The sequence below is a fragment of the Haemaphysalis longicornis genome, unplaced genomic scaffold (assembly GCF_048455015.1).
Source record: "Haemaphysalis longicornis isolate Haplotype H1 unplaced genomic scaffold, Haemaphysalis longicornis Haplotype H1 scaffold_2, whole genome shotgun sequence".
Taxonomy (NCBI): domain Eukaryota; kingdom Metazoa; phylum Arthropoda; class Arachnida; order Ixodida; family Ixodidae; genus Haemaphysalis; species Haemaphysalis longicornis.
The window spans coordinates 80,126,057-80,148,489 of NW_027526295.1; the positions used below are offsets into that span (position 1 = coordinate 80,126,057).

A 22,433-nucleotide genomic window follows, 5' to 3' on the forward strand; every position below is an offset into this window, starting at 1 on the left:
GTTCCTGGAGCTAAAAGCGGGTGCGTTCCGTATTTCCAGCTCGACACCACTGTTGCCTGTGCAACTGGCACACTTGTTCACCACGCATGCTTCGTTGTCTAGGTCGCACAAGGTCTTCGTCAGGATTTCTTCGGTTGTTGTGTTGATGCCAGCGGCGTGAAGTATGAGCTTGATATTTTGATGCTTGAGGCACAGACAAATTGTGTGTGTGCCAGATCCGCCGGCTAACACGCTATGTGGAGGACACAGGCTGGCGAAGGAAGAGAATCCACATTTAAATTGAGAGGTCTTCTTCCACTCCTCGTGCAGCTCTTGCAGGTTCATCGAAAGTAGGCGCTTCTGGTGACTGCGAACAACATCTTTTTTCCCTGGTAGACAATGGGAAACTGCGTCGTCTTCGTAAAATTTCCTCACAGCTTCCTTTATTTCTTCGCTCAAAGGGCGGCTTCTTCTCCGTGGAGGTACGCTAAGAACACCGCTTTCTGATCTGAGCTTAACGGCGTCACGTGCGTGTCGCTCCGGTGCCCCGAAAAAATCCATAATTTTTTATGGGACCACGATCTTGGTGACAGAATTTGGATTTTTTTTTCTCTCTCGTGTTTGCAATTATACGTTGCCTTGAGATCTTGCATCAGTGACGCATAGTCGACTACATTAAATTCAGTGTTAATTTGAGCTGAAGAGCTGGATGGTTGGGCAAGCCTAAGGTCTGCATCCTCAGTCTATCCCTTCGTGAATATGACGAAACTTCCTTTTAGCAGACTAACTTCGGTCCGTCTGCCGACGACTTCTCGTCACCGAGCTCTCACCGCTGGCTATGTGGCCCTCCTCGGCATCTTGGCTTGCTGCTTCTGTGTCACTTTTGCTGGCACCAGTTTCTCTGGCGAGAGATCCGGAATCCTCTGTTTTTAGCGTTTTGTAGCAGCGTCGATTACACTTCTGGCACAGCCGGTTTCTCGGGATGAGCCTCAGACGAGGATCAAGGTCGGTTAGGGTCGTTGTGATCACTGAAGTTCCGCGGCGGTTTGCGTCATGCTCCAAGAAAGGATTGCAACAGCTTTTAGGCGCTAGCAACGTTGTGTCCCTCTTGACATACACCATGTAGTGATGCCCACATACCGTTGAAATGCCTTCTGTTTGCCCTGATTGCATAGTCAGCAGGCGACGGTCTGATTCCGGAAGTTCGCGTTCATTCATCACGTACTGTTTTGTCTGCATTCTCTTGGGGCAGTCTCTTGGACCAAGGGAGCAAGCAGAAAGTCCATTTTCTGAAATCAAACCAAAGGAGCACTATTTACAATGTTACACTTCTATTCATCCTCAAAGCAATGAAAGAAAACTGAATATTACTTCTGGCTGTAAGTTTTTGTTCGTGCCAAGTAGGCACATATTTTATTTGGCAGTCTCGTATTGCAATAAGCCACCTAAACGCAACTGCAAGGAGTACGCGCATACGTAATAGCGAGGATGAAGCGGGTGAGCCGAAAGTTTATCTAAAAACTGATACGCTACTGATATTAGAGCCACTCACCGCTGGCATCAGGCACTGAAGTCGTGAAACGACTCTCTTGCACGGAATAACCTGCTCCATCCATGGCCGCTTGAAACTCGCAGGCAGTGGGATTCCGTTTTCTTTGCAATGAAGCAAAGTCGCTGTACTCAAGCCATCATCGGAACGTGAAACATGCTAGTGATCTGGCCTGTACTGCCTTGTCATGCAATTTGGTACGCGTGCTGTTCTTTACAAAATTGGGCTTCTCTGGAAAGAGGTAGATAGACGTATGCGTGGTTTCTCCTGTGTATACCGAACATTAGGAAGCGAACATTGACCGAGTCATCGCGTTGAACAGATTTATTTGTACGTGTTAGCGGGAATGAGATACACTGATTGCACTACTCATGTCCAGCCAGCCGTTGTCCACATGTAATCGTAGAACGGGCGCGCCACCACCAGGGCCACTGAAAAAATCTCTCTCTCTCTCTCTCTCTCTCTCTCTCTCTCTCTCTCTCTCTCTCTCTCTCTCTCTCTCTCTCGAAGTATTCTTGCAGCGCGAAGCCACTGTCTTGGGCGTATTTCATGAAGGCAGGCGCATGCCGTGCAGCGAAGACGCTCTGTGGAAAGCTTGGTGAAATGTCGGTGTTGAAATTCATAAATTTTTTCCTCTGCTTAAACAAAAAACTGTTCCGATTGAACTTTCTGAAATAAACTGCGATGATTTGTACTAGCGAATGCCTTGTATTTGATACTTTCACGAGCACAGCAATGCACAATGTAGGGGTTGAATATGTGCCAGAAAAGAAATTTTCCCAAATTTGACGAATGTTTCCTCACATTTCTCCGGTTTTCAGTATCAATATATTCAAAATTCAAAATGTAAAAAACAAAAAGAGAAATGAGCCACAGTTGGCCACAACTTCTGAGGCTTGTATCAAGTGTGTTCTATGACAGTCGGTACCATTCATTCAGGCGAGCCGGATGGGTGGCCAAGCGTCTCCACACAACAGCCTCAAGCAACCACCGGTTCTAGGTAGCTGTGGTGCACATGAACAAAGTGCCGGTGGGGCCATCAGCTACATGGCTCTGGTGGCAACGAAGAACTGGCACAAGTGCCTGCCACAGCTTGTTATCACTTGTCACAATGGAGCTCTTCGAGAAAACAAAGCTTGCGGATTCAAGCAAAGAAGTGAAAAGTGTGCTTTGAGCTTTCATTCTATGGCACTAGTAAAAGTGGCTGTAAAATATTGGTTGTATGGCAGGCCCGAACCTCTCTTGGCAGGGAGAATTAGCTGCTCTTGATACTTGGACATGGCTTCTCTAGGTGCCCTCATCAATTGGCGTGGGCAGTCAGGTCTTGCCCTCACGGCTTACCCTGACGTGTGCGCCGCTCCTGTTGCGACACGCTGTTAGTGTGCATGATGTCAACCGTTTGGCTGCCGAGCTCCGTTCCTTACGCATAAAAAAAAAATGTGATTTATATGTGACAGACTGACTAAAATAAAAATTTCCTAGAAAGTGCATCCTCATGCAAAGGAGGCTATTCACATCTGAGACTGTAAATTTTGGGACAGTACTCTTCTATAATTACTGGTACCCTTTCAAATTAGAATTTCATGTCAAGTGACACCGAAATGAAGCCTAAACATAACTGCATCGGGCTTTACATAGGTAGGACTTCAAAGTGTGTAAACAAAACTGCTTGCACACATCTAGAGCTGGTCCCTTTGTGGCTCTGTGTTCAGTGTGGATGAAAGTAACAAGGCAGTGTATGTCGGCATACTTTGTGGAACTTATCTCATAACAAGCCTGGGATCGTGTAACGTTTCTTTGAATGTAGTTTTTATCCGGAGCTGCACCAGTATTGCCACCCGTGCTCTTAGCCGAGCAAAATAAAAAGAATTGAGGAAAAAATAAGCACTGCAGCTACCTTGTTATTACGTCCTTTTCGTTAGTTTGCTGTTTTTTTTTTTTTTTTTCATTCACCAGAGTTATAGTGAAAGCAAAATTGGTTTCCAAGCTGCCTCATTACTAGGAGACAACAGTGAGGGGGCAGGAGAGAGCGGATGTTTAATAATTTTGCGCAGAACGCTTTCACATTTCCTTCGTGTGACAGTTTATTCCCCCTCCCCCCTTTGTAATATACTACCATTGACAGCATGGAGTGAACTATTGCTTTGTTTTTGACATGTTCTAGGATATGTGTGTGGGGAGCCAGACAGCTGCCTGCATGCCAGCCCCTGATGCTGGCCTCTTTGGATGGAGGGGCTCGGAAGCAGTCCCCAGACTGGCCATCACGGGGAGCACGTGGAGTCACAGTCAGGCAAGGACTCCGCTCTGTGCGCGCAGAGCTATGCAGGAGCTGCACGTAATGGCAGCAGTGGCTGTAGCCTGTTCAGGGACTCCAGAATGTTTTATTTGGTAGTGTGTGTGTGTGGGGGGGGGGGTTGTATGTTTGTTCTTATTGTCTCACAATATTTTTTTACTTGTATTATACTTTATTTTAATGAATAGTATAATTTTCATGAAATCAATTATTAACGCTTTAATTCCTTTTATCCGTATTACATTTTACATATTTGCATCCTCGCTGTTGCATTCGGGAAGGAATCCCCGAACCGTGCTCTTTTGCCTCCGTTGTGAGCTAGCGTTGTGAAGAGTGGCTAGCAAAGGTTGCTGCCTTGGTGACGACGGCAAAAAGCCAAAGGCAAACTTTAATGGTTTACTGTGTGGCAAGAGAATACAAGAACAATACTGTTCTGGGCGAGGTTACTGTACAGGACTTGATCAGAGTGACAGCATTGATTCCTTGCTCCAATATGGACCAACTATCCACTGGAAGGGCGGTTTTTATACTCTCACCGTAATGGCTTTGTGGCTTTTCCCCAAGCTTTTGTGCACACGGCACGAACATAGTACTGAGACACACAACACTCTTTTTAGAGTTCGTTAGAAGTCACTAGCAGTGACGCCCGTTCAGTCTGAGAGGGAGGGGAGAGGAGATCTTGGCTGCGGCTTCTGCCTGCTGAGGCAAGTCGCTACGCCCAACTTTTGTAGTCACTGAAGTATGAATCACCAACAGCAAGGCGCCCTTGCGCCGGTCGCCCTGCGCCATGCTGGGATCTGTCCGAGGCAGGCTTGCACCCGCAACTTGCACGGCACACAAACGTGGTAGCGGCGTGCACTATTGTGATTGCTTATTTTGCATCTATATACACTTTTAAAATGGTTGGAATTTTCAGAAGTACCGAAAACATGCATGAACTGTGCAAATGACAAAATGGATTCGAAAGCTGCCGAAAATAATTTTCAATATTTTTGCATTGGCTGTCGCAGTGAAGCAGACGTGATCTGACTCGAGTACACAAATGTGTTGCAAGTTGACAAGAATGTAGGCAGTAGGTGCAAAGCTATTATCGCAGGTCGGCAAGCCTAACGGCTGGCGCTACAAGAGGGCATTGGGCAGGAGAGATTGTCAAAAAAGACCAAAGGTTGCTGTTCGTTCTGCCATTATAGACACAAACTCTTTGATAATGGCATCCAAGTACAGTCCCGCAGCTCTATTGTGCACATGGAGGAATAGATGTGTCAGTGTCCTCTGCATCAGTCGATTGCGCGAAAAAGTTTGATTCGGCTCCGAGCACTGAACGATTGCTGCTCTCGTGACGCAGCTGACGCAGGCACAGAAAATAGGAGCTGCAGGTACCGAACAACCTGGTCCATCATGCGCATATTTGCAGACTTTCCTTGCAGAATCCGTAAGATGCATTCACTTGCTGCCGGACTCTTGTCACTCAGTGGGAGAAGTACATGTTGTGCTGAAAACCTGATGTCAAAATCTGCAGCATGTGCTCCTAAAAGCTCATTTAGGTCGTTCGTCGCAAAGTTTCGACCTTCAGCAGCATCAATGAAAATGCGCTCGTGGCTAATCAGCCGCTCCATGCCGGACTGTTGAAATCGCCGTTGGATCTCGCTGTTAATACGATCAGTTGCGGCAAAAACTTTTTTTTTTTCGCTTTGCTGACTTGCCATCAGGCGCTGCAGGATTCTCAGGCCTGTATGAGAATTGAAGCTTTCTGGGCGGCTGTGAAACTCTGGGCACATGAGGTGCCTTTAGGCCTTACTCTCCTGCTGTTGGGTTTGTCTGCTGGCGTAGGATGTGAAAGGAGGTGTCGGACTGTAGCCTTGCCAAGTGGTCACAAGGAGCCTCTGCTGCTTCTTTTGCTTCTACGTGGTAAACTGGCCATTGCAGCATCGTCGCTAATTTCTCGCATAGGCCAAACAGGGCTATTGAAAAGTTGACACCTTGTGAAGTTTCGAACTTCTTTAATACTTTCTCATATCCTTTTATGGCTGTCTTGCTGGTACCACTGAGAGAGCTTTGAACTTGTACCACTTTCTGTAAAGTAGCCTGCACCCTTTCATGGTACTCAATGAACCTTCTTAGATATTACTTTTACTGTTCTCTTCATTGGATGCAGTTGCAGCAGTAGGGTGTTCGCCCTGGAACAATCCTGCTCAATGGCATTATTAGCCAGGAAGTATAATGCTTGAATAAAGTCTTCCTGTCCTTTCATTTGAGGATTGCACAGTCTTCCTGTCCTTCGATTTGAGGATTGCATTGGAAACATCCTTTACTACAATCAGAGCAATGCCGAAGGCATCACAGGTCCTTGCTACAAAATGCGTGTGCATTGATGTGTCAGCGCAAGTTACAGATCCTCAGGTGGTCTAAAGTATTACGTAGCCTCCTTCCTTGGAGGGGCTTTATAGCCTAGGTGTACCGCCGGTTCATAAATTTAAAACAGTTACCGTAAAACTACGTGGTGCATTTTCCTTACATGTACATAGACTTTTGTGCTGGAAGTGAAAAACAATTATCCTGTGTCATCAGCATACATTACAGATCCCATGGGGTCTAAATTAATCTAGTGCCATCCACTCTGGCATGCCTCAGAGCCCTAATATAGCTTTGGTTCATGATTCAGCATTCACATTCAGACAGCCAGTTTCTCTCTTGCCTTGCCTGTTGAGAAGTGTCGTCAGAACGAAATAGCCTGTGGTTTTTGGACAGTGGTGGATGCTGACAAATCAAAACAGGCGATACATCCCATGCAAGGGGTGTTGTAACAAGTTCTTGACAGTGGAAGTGAATGCTGCCCTTAAAAGCATAAATACTGAGAACGTAACAGTAACACCCATCTGACATTTTCACATAGCACAGGAACAAGTTCTGGGCACCGAGTAGACAGCAGTGTGGACAACAATACTGCCAATCTGGGCACGGAAGTATTCGCACACATTGGGGATGAACCTAAAATAAACCATGAAAAAATGCCGCCAGGCATTTAGGCACCGGAAGAAGTGACTGCAGCAGTCCAAGCACAGATGTTTGGAAACATTTTTATATTGGTTGTGGAGGTCTTTCCTTGCAGATGATATGTTTGCTGAAATGTCCAACTCTGTGCAAGGTGCCTGATACGTTTGCATCACTAAGCATCTTTCTGCAATTTGCAGTGGAACATAGATGTCGAAACAAGCTGTAGTGCTTGGCCATTCCCCTATTGTAAAGGAAATGTAGGCATGGCCCAAAGTGGGCCAAATATCCGTGTTGCCTTGGGGAGGGGCTGCAAGGCATGGACATTTAAAGTCGTAGAAGCTTCTCAGCTTAAGCAATTTCCCTTTCCACTACAACATCTTTTGGCAGGAAAAACATAGCCTTAATGAAAGGGGCATGGTACACCACATAGGCTTCTGTTAACAAATCAGAAAGGCTTTAAAACAGCAGCCGGTAGCATGGCTTTTCTATATGAACTGCAGCTGGTGGCTGTCCATGCGTTGAAAAAGTTACAGTTGGCTCAATAGCTGACACCCTGCGATCTGAACATTACTTTGTTTCCCAATATAACCACCACAACTGGTGCATGGGAGCCGCAAATTCGTGAGCTGCTTGGTTACACTCTCCAAGACGCAGTGCATGCAATTGGGGGGAAGCCCTGCACTAGGTTGAGAATATCAGTTTTGTTAGAGGTGATGGCCCGTTAAGTCTGCCGACAACTGCATCCACACGAACAGCTTCCAACATTGCCGGTATGATGCCAGAGTGTGTCCTACCAGCAGCTGGCTGGTCCCTGCACTTGTACTTCACCATGCCTGCAAAGATTGCATTCAAAATAGCCACCATCACCGACAGTTGCGAACCCAAAAGAGTCTGCTGACAGATTTGCTTCGATTAAGGAAAGAATCTTCATCTGTGAAAAAAAAATTGTGCAATATTTATTTACAAGCAACGCATGTACACAGTAAATTTAGAACGAACACCATGCCTCCGATCCTTGCTCGGCAACCAGCAGCAGCAGCGGCATCAGTGTAGCCGGTGCCGACACGTCAACTTCCCTACCAGAACGAAGCATGTGCTTCGCCGGCGTCCCGCTATTTTCTGCCTTCCTTTTTCGAGGGGCCCTTTCATGCACCGTTTTTTTTTTTTTTTTTTTTTTGTCAAGTACGCGGGCGAATTCGGTAGAATTGCAGGGACTGCGTCACTTCTGAGTGCTGGCTTCCCGCGCTCGGTGCGTATCTCTTCGCCGTTGACGGTATGCACACAGTGCCGAACTACGCAACCAGGCTCAAAATGACGTTCGCAAATAGCACTCGTATCTTCAAGAATTTGACTGCCCGATGGAGATTCTTTTGCCACTTTTTGCGCAACTCTAAATCCTTCGGGGCGATGGAGACGGCTTCATAGCACCCTTCACGTGAACGTAGCCCGTTTGGCATCCGGGTGCATAGCAATGGTTTTGCCGGCGTGGTGGCATCTCGAACGACGTAACTTCGCTATAACAAGCACACTACGTACCCGCGACGTCTACGGCATCTTATTTTCGGAATTACACACGCACATTGGCAAGCGAAGTGACGCAAACTCTCATGACGTTGGCACGACACAACACTACCAGCACGGCGTTGCTTCCATTGTATGGATCAGCGGCGCCACCCTGCGGACTCCAGGAGAAACGAAATTTGTCGACATGAGAACGGCCATTGCAATGCATGGCTTGGGCGGCTGAGTAAGTCCACTAGCCCTTCTAGTTCACTTTACCCGAGTGAGCATTTGCTGGATTCAAATATGGTTTCCTTATCAGTCCTGACAGTCAAAGTTGAAGAATCACTGCATGTCATATTTTGTTGATTCCGACACTTCGATATAACTTGCTCTCGCTAGTGCGGGAGTACATTGCTGGAATCTGAGCCTGGGACACCAACTTCTCCAGGTTTTCAAGCAGAATGCTAGTGACCTGCCTTAATAGGTCTGTAATTTGTTGCTTTTGGTCAAACAGCAAAAAAGCGCCCTGAATGTACCGAGCTCTGGAATGTTTTTCTGTGCCGTACGAGTCGCAAGTGACTTCATCAGTTCGTGTGAAGCGCCGAGGTAATCTTTGCAAGCTTGACAAAAAGGCTGTAGCTGAATGGCATCCTTCTTTTTCCAGAATTTTCTAGAAGAGTAAGTTGTTCTTGGAACTATATCTCTTTTATAAAGAGAACTGATAAGAATCAACAGCCCTCTGACTTGAGCCCTGGTCCGCTCAGCATTCACAACATAGCCTAAAACCAGAAGTTCTGCTCTCGTTGTTGACTGGTGCAGCAAGGTCTCCTCAGAAAGTTTTTTGAAGTACTTGTTGAGGTCATCTGTGGATTCTGTCTCGGCATCGCTCTCAGTTTCCTCGTCGCTTCCGTCACATTCTGAGGCATAGTCACCAACATCACCTTCATTTTCCTCAATGCTTCTGTGACTTTCTGAGGCTTTGTCATTTGCTCCTTCACTTGTGCTTGTACCGTGTGCAGCTTTAATTTCTGGCTCACTTTCATCAGCATCATCAGTGGCTTTGCTGCTAGTTCTACTTTTGCCATGAACATCCATTTGACCTATTTCATGGTAGCTGCAAGAGGGACTTGCGTTATTCTCAGCATATGCAGCTGAGAATCTCTTAGCGACAGCAGCTCCCATTATTCATTTATTTATTTGTTTATTTGGGAGTGCCCAAAACAGCGCTAGGCCTTTCTTGGGTGGTACACTAGAAGTACAGGGCGACACAGAAGAAACAATGAAATAGGGATACTGGTTGTGAAGTGCAGTAAATCACGAAGTACAGTGTAGCACCACACGCACACACAAGCACACACTCACGCACACACTTGCACGCACGCACACACAAACACACACATAAACACACTGGCACACAAATTATACGAGTAAGATATGAACATTGCGGTTGGGTACATTAGCATGCACGAAGATAGGGTTCATGAAAAAGTACAGGCACCTGCGAGCACTCATGTTCTAAACATTCGAATAGTCGTATCATGCTGGAGGAAACAGATGTTGTGAAATACATGCAAAGCACATTGAAATGTATGGACAGCACGCATGAGGACGCGCACACGCATACAAACAAAAACAGGAGCTCTTGATCCCTTATGTACCGTACTGAGGGGGCATGAAGAACTTCGTATACTTGCACTTTTAGGAGCACGTTTGAAAGACTTCATATTGCCTGAAAAGTGGTCTGAGGATTCACGAAAGTCATGATTATACACACGTTGCATGCGGCATACAGGTGACAGCATCTGTGGTCGTTACACCAAAGCACAAGTGGGGACGGAGTGCTTGCATTGGCGCCCTTAAATTAGCAGAAGCTCACTAGTTTCGGGCTGTCGAATTTGGAGTGGATACATTTGAACAGAAAAAAATAAATCGTGGTTTGTGCATCTATGTTTAGTCTAGTCTGTTTTGGAGGTCTCTTGACTATGCAGGGATTGATGCAACTGCACATGATAGTGGTGAAGTCCAGCTGTATTCAAAATCCTCCAGGCAGTTGAGTTCGACCCACCGAGCTGTGCACTCACGGTACGCGTGCTAGCGTGTGGATTAGCTGCCATGAAAGATAAAACGTTGGAGCGAACCTCACCACTGATCCCCGCAGGGGCACCTTGTACGTTCAAGGTGACGGTAGTGGCGACACTGTGGACCCCGAGCCCATGTGGGTTGGACCCACCCACGCTTTAGGCTGTGCGTGGCTTAGCCGTGTCCAGGGAAAAGGGGATCCTTTTCCCTGGACGTGGTGGGGGGGGGGGGGGGGGCTTGGGACCAAGTACAGAAGTAAGGGAAGCGTACTTGGTTCTTTGTCCGGCGTTCACGTGCTCGAGGGAGCCGGCGTTCGCATCCCAAGCTACAACCACATCCAAAACGTATACCCTTTCGGGCAGGTGAAGAATGATGTCAGGCCGAATCCTAACACCATCCCTGTCCGTGTCCCTGTTCACTTGTGACGGTCGCATCGGGGTGACGGCTCCGGAGCTTCGCAATAATCTGTGACTCGATGTAGTTTTGACGCGAGCAGCATGGAGCCTGGCCAAACGTGCACTCCTGGAGTATGTGGAAGGCCGTCTCTTCCTTCGTGCCACGCCGCCGGCAGAGACGAGCTCTGGGATCGGCGGGTTGAGTAAAAAGCATGCGCACGTGAGCCAAAACATTTTAAGCATACAGCTTATCTTAGTGTGTCCATTTCTCATGAAAGGTTGACGCCAGCACAAGTTTTGCTTCCATGCCTGTTGGAACTTCCGGCTGGAAACTGCTGAAGGTAGATGCACTGCCTCATTCTTGCATACCTCTCGGTGAGCATTCTGTATATACCGTCCTCGTGCTCCTCGCATACTCACAGGCTGCAGCGGTGTACCTTACTTATTAGATATGCTGTAAGTAAACGAAGCGGCAACTTCATCGTGATTATTTTGCCCATGCACCAAGCGTTGATGGCCGTAAAGTGCTCTTCATAGTCTTTCAGGGCTTTCATTACTCCCTTGCTGGGGTACAACACCGACAGAAGAGCTTCAACGATTTCTGAGGAGCTCAATTCTTTCAATGGAATGGCTTCGGGAAACTTTGTGGCTGGACACAGCGTAGTTAGCAGGTACTTGTAGCCTGACTTAGTCTTGGTCAAAGGACCTATTGTGTCGACGGAAAGGTTCCAAGATTACTGGCACAATTATCAGCGGAGCCTACCATGTCTTCCCTGGCTTGCCCACACGCCGGCAGGTATCGCATGATTTCGCATAGTGTTCCGCATCTTTGAAACATCCTGGCCAATATTATTTATTTCATTAATAGCTGCTCCTTTGTTTTATTGATTCCAAGATGTTCTGACGAGCCACTGCCGTGGCAGAGACACAAGATGTCCTCTCTGTATCTTTTAGGCACGACCAACCGATCAAGTGCCGATTTTGCCTTTTGGGTCCTGGTAGTGTTATTTTGTTTTTGTTTTGGTAGCTGTTTTGCGTCCTGGTGGCTTTGTTTACCGGCTCAGTGATCGAAGTCTCTGTTTGCTCATAGCCTTGGGTATCTACCTGACTTTGACAGCCTGTCATTTATATTCAGGGCAGAAATTTGGGCTAGTTGGTGATGGGACTTCGACATGGTAAAAAAGCTCACTAGCGCTCGTCCTGTGTCACCGCCTTTTTCTTGTGTCCTCGTTTTAGTGCGCTTTTTACCATGTCGCTGTCATTTCTTTTTCGTCCTCAACTGCTTCCAATGGCAGGTTGGCTTGTGCATCTCTGGCTTTTCACGTTTTATTTTCCGGTTTGGCAGTGATCTTAAATGTCAACCGAAGGTGGCGGTGGGAGACTGGCTCTGGTTGATGCCGCGAGCACGAGGCGCCGTGGCGGTTGGGGGCACCCAGGTTGGGGGCCCCCGCAGTTGAGCAGAAATTTTTGTTTATCTTCAGGAGGTGCCCATCCCACCATGGTGGTACTCCTCCCAGTGGAAAAACTAGAAACAAAATAAAAAAAAAACACACACACACACAACCAAAAGCAACTGAACATGCAAGAACACTAGAACACAGAACGGGACAAAATAGGCGGAGTGGTGGCTTGGGGTTGGCCGACAATGCATTTGGCAAGCGACCTCGGTATAATCAATTACCCTTTCTTCCCCAAACCTGGCCTCTCAGGGCTGGAAGGAGCTGTGGATCTACCACGGAGTAGATAGAAGTCATGTCAGGAAATTTTAGGCACAAAAAAAAAAGCCGTTCCCCTCCCCCAGACAATGAATAGTCACGTGATTCATGAAGATGGAGTTATTGCGATATAGGAGAGGTATAGCAAGAGACAGAAAAAGTGGGGGAAAAAAACAGTGATCAATAACAAAAAAAAGTAAAAGTAGTGTTAGGTAAAATAAACAGAACAATGGGGTGAATGAGGTAAAAGAAGGCAAAAGACCCAAAAGGGGCTGTAAAGGCCAATATGGCTGGTCCACAAAAGTGGCCGCGCTGAAAAAGCTGCAGGTATTACATAGGCAAAATGTGCGAGTGGCTTGGAAAAGAACTAAAGCAACTGTGCCTTTGCGAGGTGTTTACCAAGGAATCACCCCCCACATAAACGGTTATCAATTTTGCAAAGCGGTTGAGGCAGCTGAGACTGCCCACCATTGTGCGGGCTGCAAGCCAGCCAATATCCCCGTCCGTTAATCCGATTTCCTTGGCAGCCCTCCTCGTTCCAGCACACACGCGCCCGCGGGCGCCGAAAGTCAAACCCAAGACCGAGACGGGCTTGGGACCAAGTGCAGAAATGAGTGAGGCATACTTGGTTCACTTGCCGGTGTTCACGTGCTCGAGGGAACCAGTGTTCGCGTCCCAGGCAACGGCTACATCCAAAACGTATACCCCTTTCGGGGAGGTCAAGAACGATGTTGGGCCGAAGCCTGACGCCATCCCTGTCCGTGATGAGTCGTTTGCTCAAGACGGTCGCACTGGGATGATGTTTCCGTAGCTTTGCGATGATCTGTGATTCGATGTAATTGTGACGAGAGCTCCGCGGAGCCTGGACAAAAGTGCACTCCTGGAGTATGTGGAAGCTGTCTCCTCCTTCTGGCCGCACCGCCTGCAGAGACGAGCTCTGGGGTCGGCCGCATGCTTGTCGGAGATGGTTCTCGTTGGGAACAGGTTGGTGCGCAGCCTGAGTTACCTTCATCTTATCACCATCGCCCATGTGGCCCGCACCCGGCCGAAGCCACCTGTTACCCAAACGGTCCCCCGCGAAGGCAAAGAGTTTGAATACCAGGCCTTCCACTGTCTCCAATGTTCCTTCCGAGCCCCGTCGATTGCTGCGAGGAGCTCCGCCGCACCAGAGATACCGTGAGGCACTCCCAAGCTGTCGCTCAGGGCCCCACGGCACTCCATCGAAGCCCCATGGCGTCGACGGTGGAAGAATTTAGGCGCTGAAGCCTAGCGAAAGCCTTGAGTTGGCATTCCGCCGCAGCACGTGCCAGCTCCAGCGCCCGCAGGCCATTTGCTCTATGAGGGAGATGAATCGTGATGTCCAGAAACCTGGCGGGCAGGTGTAGCAGCTTCTTAATCACCTGCCTCATCTCGAGGTCGTTCTTCTTTCCGACCTGTTGAACTGCAAGAGAGCCGGAGGACGCGTGTAGCAATTTTGGGATCAACGTGTTGATTCAGTGCAGCTTTTGGAAGGGTTTCAGTTGAAAAGATCTGACAAGTTCTAATTCTGGCTGAATGAGATCAACTGAAACCCGCGGTGGTTTGTTGATGTAAAAATAGACTCCCAAATACCAGATGGGTACATTCTGGGCAACCGGAGCAGCCACAGCACCACCGAGACGAAGCCCCGGGATGCCGTAGTCGAACCATTTTTCCCGGTGGTAGTCGTACGTCCACCCAAAGTACACGGTTTTCTTATTGTTCAATGCTAAACCGAGTATTTTGAAATGATCTTGTGCAATCCTTAGGGTCTCCTGCAGTTCCTCGAGAGTGGAGGCGACAAGTGTTGTGTCGTGGGCAACGGCGAGCGACCTCAGCAGCGACGGGAGCGAAGGCGCACCGCGCCGGCTCGCGCACAACCCGCAAGAAGAGTGCGACCTCACTGCTTCAACCCCAGACAAAGAATGATTTATTTCACACCAGGACGGCACAACCACACACGCATACTCACGTGATTGGAGCATTCCCCTCACGTGCGTCCCACCGCAACGACATCTAGTACAACCTAAATACAACACAAGCGCACACAGTGCACGGGCGCACCACCAGAGGGCGCCAATGTCGTCAGCATAGGCTAGAGCAGACACAGTCTCACCGTTGCAGTGTTACCCAAATCCCGACGAGTTTAACTCGTGTATCAGAGGGTCCAAACAGAGATTAAATAAGAAGGGTGGTAGTGGATCCCCTTGCTTAATGCCCCTCTGAATGTAAACTTGTCGGTCGTCCGACTCCCCTCTAGATGAAAATGTAGCGGTCTGGACTGAGTACAAATCCCTGACTGCGGCCACGTAGTTACCATGCGCCCGCCCCCCCCCTCCCCCCCCCCCCTCCTCCTCAAGAGACGTCAGGAGAGTGCAATGGCTGACTGAGTCGAACGCTGTATGGAGAGCCGCCCCTTTCCATGCGGGAAATTGCCCCTATGGAAAGGGGCGGGGATCTCCAGCCTGGACTCTTCAAGGAACTTGCGGGGGCTCATGGGCAGGGCATCACCCAGCATTGCAGCCACTCGGATGGTCCAGGAGGGCAGGGAGGCGGCAACCCTAGCGGTGGTGATGTCATCACGAGTCTTCGCCTGGTCTACCAGGCTGTAGCGGTCCTTCAGCTCTTCCAGCCGGGTCTTGCTGGCATCGCTGACCTTCCCGATGATCTTCGTGACCTTGGTGCCCCTTGTCAGGGCAAGCACAATCATCGACTTGACGTCCCGAGTGAATTTGCTCCGCCCTTCTCCTGGAGCTTGCGGACGATGTGGACGGGATCGAAGCCTTGGTAGGCGAAGAGCGCTTCCTCGGCCTCCATGTCCTCACGGGTGATTGCATAGGTGCCGAATTCCTCCAGGATCTCGGCGTCAGGTGGTGCCATCTGGAACTTCGACAATTGGGAATCGGTCTCTCTTTGTTACACTTAAGCTCTTGCGACTGCGAAAATGCAGGAACTTTTTTTTTTTCGGGAATCTGACCCAGCTGAGAGACGACCTGGTTAGTTTTAGACCTTGTAAAGCTTGTACCACTCCATTTCCGAGTTTCTGGCCTTCTTATTTAGTAATTGATCTGATCGATTTGAGAAGAGGTACGGGTATTGAAGTGAGGTGGCCTTCAAGACTGGCTTCAGTGATGAGTTCTCTAAATGGCCTGCAGATCCTCACCCGAGCCATTGGCAGAGGCATGCTGTGTTCCTCCACCGCCTGCTTTATTCATGTGACTTCCCCCACTGCAACATAGGACGGATGGACAGCGTCCGTCATTGCGGTGCTATCCCAAAGCATAGTGCAAGTTTTCCCATTGGTATGGCCTAACGAGCTCTAGAGAGAGAGAAACAACGTCTTTATTTGGCCTGCCCGTTATCATCGATGCATGAGAATGCTACTCTAGGCTTTGTGCATTTGGCTGCAAAGTGCCCGACATCATTCCAGCTGTGGCAGTGAATGGCCTACTAGCCTCAAACTCTCTTTTACTGCTGTGTCTGCGCCCTTTCTCTTCGGCAGATCTTCACACTTTTCCAGCAGACTTTTTGGTGCCTCCGCCTGCTCAGAACTTCTAGCAGGGAGGTTCTTTCTGCCAGGCACATGACTCCGTGTCGCGTTTCTAGGGTGTGATGCACCCTCATCCGTGCTCAACCTTCTGCACGTAGCATGCTCTTCTGCTAGCTCTGCAGCTCTTTTAACTGTGCCGACATTTTCCCTGTCTTGAAACACAGCTTCACCGTTTGAGGGATGCTTTGATAAAATTGCTCAAGGCAACCGCACTCGACAACTCTATCACGGCTTTTGTAGACCCCTGCTGCTTTAAGCCACTCTAAAAGGTTAGTCTTAAGGCCATACGCGAAATCCCGATAGCCATCGCTGTTGTTTTTGCTTGAGCTTCTAGAATGTTGGTGGAAAGCTTCGGCTGAAAGCCTGTGTTTTTTCAGCAGGCTGGCTTTGACGTTCTCGCTATCACTTCAGCTACTTCACATGGCAGGGGTGTCAGAAACCGTTGTGTCCATGTACCGTGAGCAAGTTCTACCTTTAATAGGTTCTCTCAATTCCTTAGGCCTTCACAACGGCGTTTTGGCAGCAGAGCTGATTCCATGCGTCGATCCTTCGGGCTTCGGGTAGGCCTGTGTCACTGTTGTCCGAGAATTGTCACGAACAGCCTGAGCGCCCTGAAGTGGTACGTGTTCGGCAGAAACATAGCAGCAGCAGAGGCAGGCGAGGGATTCCTTCTTCGCGACTCGCAAGGCGCACGCGGGGAGACTGCAGCCGGCCACAGCACCTTTTGGTCACCTGCCACGAAATGGCGAGCATTTCAACCGCCGTGAAAACGTCGATTTTCGTCTCTCTCTTCAGTTGCAGGTTGAAGAGCATCTTTTCAATGAGGCGCTTGCGATACGAGCACTTCACGCTATGAATTATTCCCTGGTCGAGGGGCTGAATGAGGGAGGTGCAGTTGGCTGGAAAGAATTCCAGCTCGACGTTCTTTAACCCTTTATTGACGAGACAATAAAATAATTGCAAAAAACATTTATTTCTTACATATTTACAATTGTTGCAACATGAATAAGCATATCTCATAAAAAGAAAAATTATTCTGCTTATAGTTCCTAAAATACGGCTTTGTTGCCTGTGGGCAACACTAGGCACGAGTCATAAGGTAGGCTTCACTGCATGCTTCTTACTGGTTAGTGTGGAATTTGTACATGCAATCCTTTCCTGGAGTGAAACAGAGGTGTACGTTGCATTTCCTGCACATTTCCTGCTCTGTGGCATGGGGAGGATGAGAACAAGACATCAGACACCTTGAAAAAGCAGCTGCGTACGCCGGTGTGAATGTTGTGTGTGTTGTTGGCGGCGGCGCAGCAGCAGAGGTAGACGGCTCATCAACAACAGACACAGACCCCCAGCGCACTCGTGACACTACATAGTCATTTTTGGTGGGTGGAGGGACAACGCCATAGGTGAAGCACTGTGCGTCCCTCCTGTCCCACCGCCTCGTCAAACACACGCGGTGCAGTTCAGGGCAGGCCGCAGTTACTGAGTGGAGAAAGTTGTTACGTGACGCCCATGAACTGTAGCGCGGCAGCAATGTTACGAGGCTATTCAGCTGTTTAAACCGCCCAACAAACTTTACAATTACTCCGTCCACCACCTTTGAACTCTCCCCCAGATACATGTTCTTCACGTTAGGCATGGCTGACGTCACCAAGTCGATTACCTGTTTTTCAGAGGTAGTGGTTGCAGCCACCGTCTCCACGTACAACGTCTCCACCGTGGCGAAGTCGACAGAGTTCAACTGTGCAGCAGCACACCGGTTGAACACTACGACGCCACAGCGAAGACAGCGCGTGGGCACGTACACCCCCATGGTGGCGTTGGGGATGGTTGCTACGATGGCTGCAGTGACGGGGGTCACGACTTGGTGCTGCTGCTGCTGGGTGTTTCTGCAACAGCAGGTCACGCTCAACGTGGTCGTGTAGTCCAGAGTCTTCCCCGCTGTAGCCGCGACGGTGCTACTGCTGCCAGCCCCCGCGTTGAGAACAGCAGAGGGCACGGGGAAAGGTACGGTGGCGGCAGGAAATCTCTGCTCTATGCAGAGAACATCTGCCGTGATGGCGAGTAGCGAGTGCAGAGTAGTACTCGCCATCCCACCGTCCTTGGTCACCTTGCACTCCCCCACCGTGACCCTCTGGAAATTCTCATCGCGGTCCCCCTTTGCCGCCGTGAGCTGGGAGAAGAGGTCGGGGGTGGGCGTGCGGCTCCCGAACTGTGGCAGCACCAATTCACGGCATCCAGCGGGGAGACTTGCGAGGAAGTTGGCCACACGTTTGACGAACGGGGTGTTGAGCGTGACCTGCCGTGGCTCATTCTTGAACAGTAGCAGGTTCCCCGCGTCCGTCAGCCGCCATGACTTTGCGTGGATTTGTAGACTGAGGGAGGGTCGGAGGTTCAGGGCGGCACCGAGGGCGGTAGCAAACTTTGCTGACATGTCGTCAACGTGCAGGGCAAGGTGTGCGATCTTGGAACAGTCGACCGAAACACCACTGCACGCTGACGACGCCGCAAAGGTAGCACTTGCAAGGAACTTTAGGACAACGACACAGTCCGGACGGGTCTCGCTCCACCGCGCCAGAATCTTTGCGAGTGCCGGGGTTAGGTGGTCATCATAAACGGTCACCTCAAGGGCCGTTAGTTGAAACTCCAGCTGCGCAGAGGAGACGGGTTTACGTTCTTCGAGCGTACGCCAAATCTGCAGGTGTGCTCGTTTAGGTGCAAAGACAGAGATTTCGGCGGCGGAAGCGATGCCGCGTTCCTCGCTGACCTCGTGGGCAAGAGGCTGCCGCGCAGCGTCACTGAATTGTGGATAGACGTCATACCCCCTGAAGGCAGGCCCAAATTTTTCGATGCGGTATCCGCCTCCGCCTTGTGCACCGTGCACTGCGCACTGAGCAAACATTTATACGCCGACTTGGATCCCCCCCAGATGCGCAAACGTTTTGCCGTCGAGCCCAAGGGAGACGAGTGTGGCTACAATTTATTCAATGGCACGAGTGGAACGTTCACGTGCTACTCGGAAACAACGGCGCTCCTCGAAGGCACGGGACTGACCACTCTGTACGTGATCATGGACGAAGAGGACGATTTTAGGGAGGACGCGATGCACTGCCTGTACAATTCCGTTTTCAGAAACAACACCGTCTTGCCCAACTTGACGTCTCTGACCATTCGGTTTGGCAAAGCGAAAAGGATGAACATGTGGGACTCGTCATTTGTAGTGGACAGGCACGACATTGGCGTTTCTCGATCCGACGACAACAAGTGGGTCGTTCAGTGTGACAGGCTAACGGAATACGAATTCACCCAAGAGCTGGTAAATTCGACACTCCACGAGCAGCTGCGCGAATTGCGCCTGCTCTTTACGCACAAGCATGTGGTCACTGCCAGGCGTGTAGGCGAATGGGTTGCCAAACGCGCCGAGCGCCTGTGCTCGTTTGCCTTCTGGTCCCTAAATGACGATTGCACGAACGAGCTCTGCGATGCAATAATGGAAGCTGGAGGGCCGTGTCTGAACCTCACTCGCATATCCACTTGCGTTACCTCCGCTACCTTCAAATCCACCTCTGCGCTGTACAATTCGGTTGCGCTGAACAAGGCAATAATTATTCACGCGCTCAACCTTACCATCGAGGTTTGCACGGGCAACGAGTCGCCGGGCGAAGACAAAGACTGGAAGTGGATCGCGTTTCTCGCATACAGGCACCATCCTCATTTTCTGCAAATGTTGAGGGAAAATTTAATCGAGTATGACGGGGCCAACGACCTCATTGATTTCGTGAACAGGCGTTGCGGACCATCCGTTAGTGAATTTGTGTACGGATTAAATAACATTTCCACCGCCGGTCAAAGCAGCAGCATCCAAAGTAACGATCCTCTCATCGCTCAGCTCATAGGAACCGGTTACAGTACCGTGTGGGCCGCAATTTCCAAACACCTGGACTTGGGCAAAACTTTGCGAGTGGCCATAGTGACTGACATGCTCAATCCCCCCTCAAATAATAATGATCCACCCCCGCCTCCGCTGCCGCAACCGCAACCGGAAGAGTTGAAGGGCCTAATGTGTTGCGTTCACACGTCGAGTAGCGATAATAGCATACCCATCGAATCTCATATAGTCGCGGAGCGAGAAACTTTAGATGCCATAAACAATTTACTTTGTTTAATCAATGGGGAAAAATGTTGCATGTTAGACGAGGATGACCACATCATAATAGTGAACGAGCGGGGCGAATTGTATAGGCCAGCGCAAACCGATCCTGCATCGCTTTCTACAATTGCGCGCGCCTTTGTTGAAGACGAACGCACGTTTAGTAACGTGGTATTGGGTGGCTGTCTTTACTCGAAAACGCCCAAATTGAGATACATACACGACGACGAAGAAGAAGAACAAGAAGAGTTATGCGGTGAATGCAAGACCTGTCTCTGTGCATACTTTTACCCATTCAAACGGGATTAGGAAGAAATAAATAAACGTTTTGTAAGAGAGCGATGATCTTTTATTGTCCACATACTAAGCCATTTTTACATCTTCACAAGGCTAATATACAAACTACACACACCACACTCCATATATTTTACATTTCTGATACTACTACTACTCGTTACAATATATATTATATAATACAACTACACCACACTTCTGGTACTACTACTCGTTACAACTTAAATCCGGGGGTTTGGCTTTTTTGCGGGCCGCGCCGTTCTTAATTTCACCGAGTATAACAAGTTCTGTACATTTTTTACATTTCACAGCCAACAAGCAACTTCTGTACAATGTTCATCACATTTGACAGGCGAAACACACCGCGCAAATCCGCATATGTCGCTTTGGGACACACTCTGCGGAGGACATCCAACATTTCATACTCTCCACACTCAATGTTAAACATCATGCCATAGATGAGGCCGTTGCAAACGTCAACCGTGTCTGTGAGTGCCATGGTACAATTTAGCATGGCATCCTTCCAGAGAGGGGAGTACTCTCCGTTGGAAAGCTCGTCTAAGTACCTGTAGTACCAGGTATCTCCCTCACCGTGGTAAAAGTACAGCACTTCCTTTATGGTGCGCAGGAGAGGCTCTGACATGTCACACTCGCAACTACCTCTGCAACCGGCCAAGTAATTTAACACCGTGCTCATGAAGGGCTTACTGGTCGGTACCGTGCCTTCAACAGAGATGACTGAAGGTATCCGGTTGTACACGCGCTGCAGATCCATTATATCGCGAGACAGCGTCGGTCTCCCGTTAAAATACGCGTCTATCGTGTACAAACACCCCGTGTTCATCGTTTCCAGCAGCTTGTGCACGCGACTCTCTAGAACGCTCTGGTATGCCTCTTCCTCGTTATACACATTGAAAGAGATCCTGCCAATTAGCTTGCACGCTGCGATGCAGTCGCAGACCACTTCCAACGCTCCGGTCTCAAAGAGCCCCCTTTCCGTGGTTGCAATGCGCACGTCTCGCGCATCACGCAGCATTTCTTGCACAATCACTTGACAGTTGGGAAACATCCAAGTGTGCTAGTTAAGCAGAGTTACTCTGTTTGGGTGAATCTGTGAAAACTCGCGCGGATCAATGTTGTAGAGCTCTGGCTTGCTGCCGGTCACGTACATGTTGTCCGGACCGCCAAAGTTGACAAAGAAATGGTAGCAAACGGCGGCGCGGTCGGGCTTGCTGCTCTCGACGAGTTCTACAACCCGCTCATTTTTCTGTGCCCCGTACACCATGTGAATCTCGTCTTGAATAGTAAACGAGGAGGTGTTCTTCACTACCCAAACCTCATCCAATAATTTGCTACATTTGCTGTTGGGCTGCTGCTTTACCCTGTCCATGGCAACACCCAAGTCAATGGGGAAAGACGCGCCGACTGGAATGCACTTGGCAATGTTCGTCAGCATGATGGGATCCACTCTGTGACTGCGATCCTTAATCACCGCATAGCGGGTCATCATGCAGGCAACCAAATACGGGTATAGCAGTTGCTCCTCCATGTACCTGATTCCCCTGTACGCCTTGCACTGTGGGAAGAGCTCGGATTTGGCATTGGCAGTGGCAAACAGAACCATGGGGTTCCTGTTCTTTGTCCACCTACACTCCACTATGTTGGGGTTAATGTTGGCGCACACGTCCAAATCCAAAAAGTAGGCCAAGCTCATGTTATCGATGAAAATGGACTCGCAAGAAATCATGCCCAACAGCAAGGCGAACGCGGCGGTAGAGGGGAATGCACACCTATTCAGCGTCATGCTCTTCAAGGTAACGTTATCGCTCAAGACAAGCTCGTCCAGAGCGCCGTACGAGCCGCCGAAAATGCACGACTCGAACTCGAGCTTCACCACGTGTGGAGAGTGAACGTACT

General features: G+C 49.3%; 1 protein-coding gene across 4 annotated transcripts in view; it reads left to right on the forward strand.

Moving 5' to 3' along the window:
* Positions 1–22,433, forward strand: part of LOC144169019 (uncharacterized) — an 89,297-nt gene that overhangs the window by 14,949 nt on the left and 51,915 nt on the right. For all 4 annotated transcript variants that reach the window (XR_013322343.1, XR_013322342.1, XM_077698016.1 and 1 more), the window contains one exon: positions 3,693–3,818. Coding sequence is in view for 1 of the 4 variants with exons in the window: in XM_077698016.1 (XP_077554142.1) it covers positions 3,693–3,818 (126 nt within the window). In the remaining 3 variants the exon portion in view is untranslated. The remainder of the gene's footprint in view (positions 1–3,692; positions 3,819–22,433) is intronic.